The sequence below is a fragment of the Dromiciops gliroides genome, chromosome X, assembly GCF_019393635.1.
Source record: "Dromiciops gliroides isolate mDroGli1 chromosome X, mDroGli1.pri, whole genome shotgun sequence".
NCBI lineage: Eukaryota > Metazoa > Chordata > Mammalia > Microbiotheria > Microbiotheriidae > Dromiciops > Dromiciops gliroides.
The window spans coordinates 51,115,310-51,125,566 of NC_057867.1; the positions used below are offsets into that span (position 1 = coordinate 51,115,310).

The 10,257-nt window shown below is 44.2% G+C and overlaps 1 protein-coding gene across 3 annotated transcripts in view; it reads right to left on the reverse strand.

Annotated features, from left to right (window-relative positions):
* Positions 1-9,711, reverse strand: part of MAP7D3 (MAP7 domain containing 3) — an 86,139-nt gene extending 76,428 nt beyond the window's left edge. For all 3 annotated transcript variants that reach the window (XM_043974474.1, XM_043974473.1, XM_043974472.1), the window contains exon 1: positions 9,538-9,711. In XM_043974474.1, the coding sequence (XP_043830409.1) occupies positions 9,538-9,604 (67 nt within the window). In that variant the 5' untranslated portion in view covers positions 9,605-9,711. The remainder of the gene's footprint in view (positions 1-9,537) is intronic.
* Positions 9,712-10,257: the final 546 nt, after the last annotated feature.

Here is a 10,257-nt window from a genome sequence, read left to right on the forward strand (position 1 = left end):
TGTCCCGATAGATGTGAGGGGTACAGCTTCATCAGCTTCACAACTGGAGAAACTGCTTTAAGGCTCAGCCTCACACCCTAAAGAGTAGGAATGTCTCTATTGCCTTTATATCCTTTCCTTTCTTACCTTCAATTGAGATACTCCTACCACCATTCTCCCCCTACTCTCAACACAAGCACAAAGCACATGCTTTAAAAAACCTAACATTGCTGACTGGAAGGTCACTTTTTATTTAACCAGTCAATAAATAGTTTGTTTTCCTGTTTCTATAAATTTTGGCTGGGATGCACAGTTCTTACAACTCATAAAGGCTTCCAAAAATATCTATTTTTGCTTCTCTTGGTGGTTACCAATTTTACAATCAAGTTAAGGAGTCCAAAGAATTGGAAATCGAGGGAATGCCCATCAATTGGGGAATGGCTGAACAAGTTGTGGTATATGAATGTAATGGAATACTTTTGTGCTGTAAGAAACGATGAGCAGGAGTTCAGAAAAACCTAGAAGGACTTACATGAACTGATGCTGACTAAGAGGAGCAGAACCAGGAGAACATTGTATACAGTAATAGCAACATTGTGTGATGAACAATGGTGATAGACTTGGCTCCTCAGCAGTGCACTGATCGTAAACAATTTCAAAAAACTCATGATAGAAAACGTTCTCAACATCCAGAAAAAAGAACTGTGTTTTTGTTTTTGTCTTTGTGAGGCAATTGGGGTTAAGTGACTTGCCCAGGGTCACATAGCTAGTATTAAGTGTCTGAGGTCATATTCGAACTCAGGTCCTCCTGAATCCAGAGCCAGTGCTCTATCCACTGCACTACCTAGCTGCCCCCAAAGAACTGTGTTTTATGAATGCAGATTGAACCATACTGTTTCTACTTTTGGAGTGTTCTTTTCCTTCTTTTTTGAGGTTTTCCCCTTGTGCTCTGATTCTTCTTTCACAAGATGACTAATGCAGAAATATGTTTAATGTGATTGCACATATATGACCTATATCAAACTGCTTTTCAATCTTGGGGAGAAGGGAGGGAGAAAAATTTGGAACTAAAAATCCTATGAAAACAAATGTTGAAAACTACCCTTATATGTAACTGGAAAATAATAAAATACTTTTATTTATTAAAAAAAATGTTAAGGAGTCCCTACACCTTAACTGATCAAAAAGGAAAAATTTAGAGTTGCCATCAATCTTAATCCAGACATTTATAAAACTAAGTGGCTCTAGGACTTAAAGAAACCGCATCCATTCATTCATTTCAAAATTTAAGTTACAACATCTACTACTACTACTAAGCCTTGATCCCTTGCAGAAACTTATGATACAATAATGAGTATAATTCAACGCAATAAACATTTGCTCAACATTGTAGCCAAAGAACCAATAGACACTGGGACTTACACTTAATTTACATTCTAAATACATACGAGAATATGGTTAAAGTGCTAAAAGAAAATGTCCTATTCAAGTTACTAGGTAAGGTGAGATCACTTCCAAAGGGGTACTCAGGGATGGCTTTGTGGGGGAGGCTATATTGCCCCTGGTCCGACTGAAGGGATCCTAGAATTTCAAGAAGCGGAGACTGATGTGTGAGGGTGGGAGGTTGGGGGGAAGAGAAGAAAATGATCAAAAGCAACAGGCATTGGATGTTTACCAAATGATGACTGGTCCAGTTCGGACAGAGCATAGAGAAGTGATTGGATATAAGTGAAGAAAAAGGCTGCAAAGCTGAGTTGGAGACTGACTTTGAAAGGCCTTTAATGTTAAGATAAGGAATCTGAACTTTATTCAGTAGGCAACAGAACCACTAAAGGTCTAGGACCCAAACTGAAGGGTTGGTTGCACAGTACCTTGGAACTCAATTTTTCTTTTGATCAGAGAAGGTAGGAACCTATTAACTAGATAAAAAAGTTGGGAATGTGATCAGAGCTGCGCATTAGGAGAATGTGGTAGAGGTATGAAGAATGAAATAGAGATCGGTAGAAATCAAAGGTAAAGAAACTGGTTAAGTGACTTGCAACAGTCTAGGCAAGAGGTAATGAGAGTCTGGATAAGAGCCACAATAGTGGCAATGGAAAGAAGGGGTGGAATTCAGAAATATTGCAGAGGTAGAATTACCAAGATTTGGGGAGAGGCAGAAGGCAAGGATGACACCAAGTTTTAGCACAAGCAACTTAGGAGAATATGATGCTGTTAGAGGAAAGAGTAGATCTTAGGGGGAAGAAAACAAGTTGTTCTGGACATGCAGTGTTTGATGGAGAAGTACAGGGCATTCTGGCAGATCACAGATCTAACCCTGAAAGGAACCTTAAAGATCATCTAGTGAAACCTCATCACTTCACAGATGAAGAACTGATACACTCCAAGATTAAGTGACCTGCCCAAAGTCACAAAAACAGTGGCAGTCAGGATTTGAAGCCAGGTCCTGTGCTACCCAATCCAATACTGTTTCCACTGTACCAAACTGCTTCTACAAGTAGGCACAGGATTTTGAACTTTACTTAGCAGGTAATAGGGACACACAGATGTTTGAGCAGGAGTGACAACCAGTTCCTTTGTAAAGGGAGTTATTCACATAGAAACAATAGCTTAAGCCATGAGAACAGATGAGATCATCAAGGGATGGCTGAGAAAGAACCAAGGAGAGATGTCCTGGGAACATCTACAACATTAATATTGATTTAATGGAGATTTGTATCTTTCAGTGGTTTTCAGAACTTGGATATTATTGGGCAGCTAGGTACAATAAGACAAGTCTCAGATTTGAAAACCTGGCTTCAAATCTTGACTCAGTTACTTTACTACCTCCATGACTTTTAGGCAAGTTCAGCTCCAAATATATAACCAGACAACCTCTAAAGTCCCATCCTGGCCATTCTGTCATCTCATGATCTTTATGATATCGTTCCCTCTTTTCTCTCAAATTGGCCATGATGCTAAGAACAAATCGGCTATACTAGTATTGTAGCCTAGAAGCATGCTATAATTCCCAGATTCAACTGAAATGAACCAATGTACTAACCAGTCCAAAAAACATCAGCCAGGATCACAGCACTTACAGAGGTGAAGACAAATGATTGCAGCAACTTTATCACCTTTTTTCTTAAAAATGATATTAATAATAACTCTGAAATTACAGGCCATTCCTTTAGTTCTTTTTTGTTATTTGTTTCAATTAGAAGTTGTTCATCTCTCTGCCTAAAAATCTTGGTACAGGTCATCAGGTTCAGGGTCTTTAACACTTGTTACTGTTCTGATTTTCTTGGAAGCCAAGTTCGTATCATAGCATCTAGGCAGGTTCTATCAATAATATTGAACTTGATCAGTTTACATTCACTGAAGGGGTAACCTGTCATCTTCCCAGCATTCCTTCCTTTCCATTAGTGCTCTTAAGCAGGATCTAGATAGCATCTGTTGGTCTTCCAAGTTCACTCACTATCCATAACAGTACTTGAAAGCAATATCTCTTCTTCTATCAGAACTAGGGCCAAAAGAACCCACCTAAAATGCCAACATTGCCCCGATTTTCCCACCATCCCAAGAATATCAAAATAATCCATTTCCCAGTCTCTTCAAGATAAGGTGGGGCTAGCAGTATCATAACTATGATGTCTCCAAATGTGTGTCCATGGTTGGTGGCTAAATCACACACTCTGATCCTAGTTACTTTGATTTCTTGAGCTGCTACTATAGAGATGTTTCCCAGGAATTTGAGGTTGACCATCTAGTTCATCTTGCTGTCACAGACTGGTAGTTGATTGTATAACTAAGGAAAATTGAGGAATGCTGTGCCTTGCTAGTATAGTTAATTAAACATTCAGGAATAAGAGATAAAGCTCAATGTAATATACTTCCCAAAAGACAACAAAAAAGAAAAGTTCCTAATAATTTATAAGATCCAAAGCAATGGTTGCTAGATAGGAAGGCTTTCATTTCTGAGTCACCATTTCGTTATGACCTACGTGTACACTACTATTACCATGCTGTTCTCTCTAAAACCAGTTGACAAGTTTAGATGAAAGAGTAAGAAAAAAAACCATACTATTAAGGAAGTCAAGGCCCCTTTTTTCTCCCAATATTCTGCTAATCCACTTATTTGATGACACCTAAAAAGATCTGTATTTCACTATTCACTGAGGCAAACCTATTCATTCATTCACTTCAATCAAAGGTAATTGTTACCTTACCAATGACCCTACAGCAAGGTTTCTTAATATTTTTGTGTCAGTTCCCCCTTCTTTGGTGGCCTGGTGAAGCCTAATAACTGATGGAAGTGCTAAATTTCAGTTAAGAGATTAGTGAAAGGGGCAGCTAGGTGGCGCAGTGGATAGAGCACCGGCCCTGGAGTCAGGAGTACCTGAGTTCATATCTGGCCTCAGACACTTAACAATTAGTAGCTGTGTGACCTTGGGCAAGTCACTTAACCCCAATTGCCTCACTTAAAAAAAAAAAGGAGATTAGTGAAAGTAAAGATATGTTTTCTCCCATCCAAGTTCACAGACCTGTTTGCCTCCACCCCCTCAAAGTGTCTCTGGACTCAGGTTATGAATCTCTGCTCTAGAATGCCTTCTAATGGTGAAAGGAAGGGAGGGAAGGAGGGAAGGAAGGAAAGAGGGGAGGGAGGGAAGGAAAAAGGATGGAAAGGAGAGAAGGAAGGAGGGAGGCAGGGAGGGAGGGAGGAGAGGGAAGAAGGGAGGGAAGAAGGGAAGGAAGGAAGAAAGGAAGGAGGGAAGGAAGGAAGGAAAGAGGGAGGGAGGGAAGGGGAGTAGCTAGAAATTCAACAAATAGTTATTTAGCACCTAATCAGAGCTGATGTTATTCAAAAAAGGAATGGGCTGCTTTGTGAAATACTGAGTTTCAGGCACTAGAAGTGTTCAAACAGAAAAACGGTTAACTCTTTGCCAGAGTGGTTGGAAAGGGGATTCTCACATGGATGAAAAGTCAGTCAGAACTGTAATGTTTCATCCTTATTACGTCTATCACATAAAATACTTTGGGAGATAAAAAATGACGTCACAGGCCCTGCCATCAATGAATTTATAATAATAGAAGAGATAAGACATCTATAGAAATAAAAATAATTCCAAGTACCACATAGCCAAAGACTTCAATAGAAAGAAGCTGAAAACAGAAATGGGAGGAAAGACTGCAATGGAGGTGACAATATTTTAGATGCTGCCTTAAAAGATGGACAAAATTTCGATAACTAGAGATGGGAGAGAGTAGATATTTCAGGTGTAGGGAATAGCAAAAGCAAAGGCACCAACCAGAGTGTGAGCTGAGTTTGGCTAGGGAATATGGCATGTGAATGGGGAATGACTAAGAGAAGCAAAGTATATAGTGAAGAAGGCTGAGCTTGAGTGGAAACATTGGGGTTCAGAACCTGTCCCTGGTATTTCCTAGCTATGTGACCATAGACAAGTCATTTAACTATATACCACATTTTAGTTTCCTTATCTATAAAATGGAGGAACTAATACTTGCACCACCTTTTTCACCAGATGGTGAGGAGCTTTAAAGAAAAAATTAAGCTCTAAAGCTAAATACATTTTTAAAAATGGATTATTAGAATCCTGACGAAAGGTATGTTGGGGGGTCAAAATGATGAAAGATCCTTAATGTCAGGCTTTAATTTGGACATAATTTGGTAGCAATGGGGAGTGAGATGATCAGAGATATGCTTTGGAGCCCATGGTTTGGTTTTTTCCCATCCTACTTTCTGACTTGGTTTTCAAAATGCATTTCACCAAAAAGGAAGGGACTGCCTGCCTAGCTTACCATTACAAGTGATATATTCAAGTCGGCCCTACTGGCCAATACTTATTCTGTACTGAACAAGAGAAAGGCACAGTATAGCAAAAGCAATTCCCAAATCATTTAGAAGTGGCTTTGGAATGTTTATATATTACATTCAGTATTGTCTATGGCCCATTAATTACCTCAATTTATCAGATAAACCTAAGGTAATGAGCCCCAGCTCTGTGTGGGCCAGGTAGTTTGGCTCTTATCCATAGCCAAACCTTACCCTTCACCCGTTCATTTATTTTGCCCTTGGTCATAAAGGGAGAGGCAAAAATGTGAAGAAAGCAATTGTTCCCCCATTACAGTGAAAAGAATTCTAAGTACAAACCCTGCTAATAAAACGAGTCAGTAACATTAGATTTGCACAGTAAGAAAAACACTTCGGGGCAGCTAGGTGATACAGTGGAGAGCACCGGCCCTGGAGTCAGGAGGACCTGAGTTCAAATCCGACCTCACACACTTGATACTTACTAGCTGTGTGACCCTGGGCAAGTCACTTAACCCCAACTGCCTCACCAAACCAAACCAAACCAAACCAAACAAAAAAAAGAAAAACTGCAATAGAATGCAGGGTGCTGATGTTCTGGAAACCCACAACACTCTTAAAAGTCTGTGTTGCTAAATTATTCTGGACCTTCAATTTTTAAAAGAGATGACCTTTGTTAACTGCAAAATGGACAGATCTTCTGCCATATAAAGGCATATAAAGAGTGATAGAATTAACTTACTTCAAGACTTTAACTGTATGGAGAGAGAAAAAGGGGAATGCTCACTGTCCAAGACTAGCTCCAAACTTTTTGTCCCCCCCATTTTCCCTATGCAGATAGAACATAGCACAGTCAAAAAGACCTTCAACAAATGGTTATTCAAATGTTGTTGGCATTATTTGTAAAGGAAATGTGTTAAAGAACATTAGAAATCCTTAATATATTTCTATTATTCTTTATCAAATTAGTGGAACCAATGAAAACACAGTGCGACATTTTAATTGGTATGTATGCAAAACATCAAAGACTTGGAGTCAGAGAATCTGGATGTGAATCCCAACTTTTTACTTGCTACCTATGTGACCTCAGATAAGTCATTTTATAACTCCCCAGACCTCAGTTCCCTCCTGGGTAAAATGAGATGTCTGGACAACCTCAATGGTCCCTTCCAGATCTCCACTCATGATTCCATAAGACAGCTAATTCCTACTGAAATCATTCTTCTGTTTAAAGTTGTTCACATGACTCAAATTTCTGTTTACTTTTACCATCAGTAGCCCAAAAGTTGCTAGAAAAGATCTTTTAAAGAACAGTAATTTTCCCCTGTTGGAGACAAGGAGCCAAAAAGACAGAAAAATTAGGGAGAAACGGCAGCTCACTTTAGGCTAGAACTTCATATAATTTTGAAAGGTGGTTATGTTATCTATCCCCAGCACAGAAGCAGGCTGAAGTAATAGGAAAACTTTCCTCTTGAGTAATGTGTTTACAATGTAGCTCTATTTTTTTTGGTTTATTTGAAAAATTATTAATGTCCACAATAGTCTCATGGTTTAAAAACAACAAAACAGTAACTCCTTTAAGTATCAAATATAAAAAATTTAGGGATCATCAAGACAACTATTAGCACATTGACCATATGTCATTTAAGTGGCTGAGGTACACACACAACCCCAATGTCAGAGAGCCTGGGGTATCAATAAAGCAAACTTTATTACAAACTCTAAGCTGACAGACCAAACCCAAAAGTACAATACTGAAGAAAAATGCCTTTTCTTGGTCTTCTCAGGACACACATTCTACTTTTTACTTCTTCTTTCTGGGGAGAATATACTATCCACAGAGTGTATGCAAAACAAAATCCAAATTCTAACAGCTTAACTGCACTAAACTTTAGACAGGCCAAATTAAAATTCTTAAACATAAAAAAGCAAATATCTTCTATGGTTTTCAATACATCCAATCAGGTCACCCAAACTCAGAGAGATCACAGGCCATCACAACAGTATAAAAGGAACACTGAGGGCAAAGTCAGTCACCTAGGGAAAGCAAAGTAGCCTATGGTAGAGAACATGTGGAAATCCTATTAACAAGAATTTTAGAAAAGTCTTCAGGTGTGGGGAAATGTTCAGCAGCTGAACCTCATAGATAATCTGGCTAACGAGCTAAATTCAGGTGCACCCTATAGGTACTGCAAGTCTCTCAATTGATGACATCTTGTAGAAGTCATGTGCTGCAGCAGCAAAAAAAAAACTAAGGGGAGCAGAGAATAGTTTCAATCTCAACTCCAGATTCGCAACACACACCCCCCCCCTTCCTTCGGTTAATATTTTTGAGGAATTTAGGTGAAGGGAGGTTAAAGTAGGGTGTTAAAAACCAAGGCATTCGGGGCAGCTAGGTGGTGTAGTGGAGTTAGGAGGACCTGAGTTCAAATCCAGCCTCAGACATTTGACACTTACTAGCTGTGTGACCCTGAGCAAGTCACTTAACCCCAACTGCCTCACTCACCCCCCCCCCAAAAGTGATTTGGGGCAGGTAGGTGGAGCAATGGATAAAGCACCGGCCTTGGATTCAGGAGGACCTGAGTTCAAATCCAGCCTCAGACACTTGACACTAGCTGTGTGACCTTGGGCAAGTCACTTAACCCTCGTTGCCCCGCAAAAATTAAAAAAAAAAAAAACAACCACAAAACTTAAGGCACTGAAATGGGAAAAGGACTCTGAAGTCATCCCTTACCTGCCTCACCCTAGTTGTTTTATCTTTGGTGTGGGTTTCCCCCCCCCCATTTCAACGGGGGTGGGGGGATGGGGGGAAGGAACGTTGGGAGAGGGAGTATGGGAAGGTGGGAGAGAGGAAGAATGTTGGGGAAGGGAGCAGGGGAGGAACATGGGGGAAGGAGAGGAGAGAAGTTGGAAGGGGGAATGGGAGAGGAGGGGGAAAGTTGGGGAGAGGAGGGGGAAAGTTGGGGAGAGGATGAAAGTTAGGAGATAGGGAAATCTGGGGGTGGGAGAGAAGGGGCTAAGTTAGAGGGGAGGGGGGAAGTTGGGGATGAGAGAGAAGGGCGAAAGATGGGGGAAGGGAAGTTGGGGGAGGGGGAAGTTTGGGGCGGGAAAGGAGGCAAGTTGCAGGAGAGGCGGAAAGTTGGGAGAACTTAGAGAACAGGGAGAGGAGGGTGGGGAGGGTCCGTCCCTCCCCGGCGATCCCCTCCGAGCCCGAAGGCGAGCCGGCGTCCGGTCCCGCTTCCTCCTCCTCCTCCCTCCCTCCCTGCGCCTCCCGGTCAGCGCTCTAACGGTTTTGAGAGGAATCCGCCGGCGGCCTCGCAGCGGCCCGCACGGTCCCGCACGCCGGGCCGCCCGCACCCCAGTCCCGCCCCAGACCGGCTGGGGCCGGAGCAGAGCCCCCGGAGGAGGCGGCCGTTAGTTTCCCTCCAAGTTGAGGGGGCATTTCCGCAGACCCCGCCCGAGGCAGCCAGCCCGTCCTGCCCCGGCCCGGCGGTCAGTTCCTCCGTCGGCCGGTCGGAGCCGGGCGGCCCTGCCCGGCGTGGCCCGGTGGGGAAGGGGCCGGGGAGGCCGGGCCGGGAGGGCAGGACAGGGCGGGGGACGGCAGGAAAAGTTACTTCTCGCTTCTTCCCAGGCGCCGAGAGCGCTCCCACAGCAGCCCGCCCACCGCCCGCACGGAGCCCGGCCCGGGGAAGGGGGACGGGGAAGGTGGCCACGGCCCGAGCCAGCTCGGGGGGGCCGGCTCTCCTCACCCAACTGTTCTCGCATCCCCCTGAGGGATGTCCCGCTGCCGCTGCCGCTACCGCCGGCGTCCGCCATCTTCGGTCCCGGGAGCCGCGACTGGCGCTCGGCTCGCACTGCGCAGGCTCGGGGGCGCCGGACGCCTCGACCTCGCTGCCCGCCGCTCCAGTCCCGGCGTGCGAAGGGTGGGGGGAAGGGGCCGGGGCGCGCGGAGGCGCGACACGCTGCCGGCTGCACCGCCGCCCGGCCCTGGACGTGCTGTGCCCGCGCTGGGGCGAGCCCACGGGAGGAGGCGGCCCCGCCCCAGTCACCCCAACTGATGCCTGCCCCCCCCGATCCCCCCTCCCGCTGGGTGAAAGCGGGGGAAAGGCCCCCGGAGGCTAGAAGGGTACGGAGTCACCCCAAGTACAAGCAGCACCCTCCGAGCTAAGGTGCGAGGGGACCGTGGGCCACCCTAGTCCCTCGCGGACGCGCCCCGTCCCGTTACCAAGTAATCAAACACACGTCACGGTGGCTAGAACGTGCTCACGTCGGACTATAGGGCCCCTCGAAAGTTCGGGGATGTGACTCGTAAAGAGACAGGCAACTTTCTAGATAGATGAGAGAGATACAGAGAGAGAGAGAGAGAGAGAGAGAGAGAGACAGAGAGGGAGAGAGACACACAGAGACAGAGAGGGAGAGAGAGAGACAGAGATAGACAGAAACAGGGAGAGAGACACACAGAGACAGAC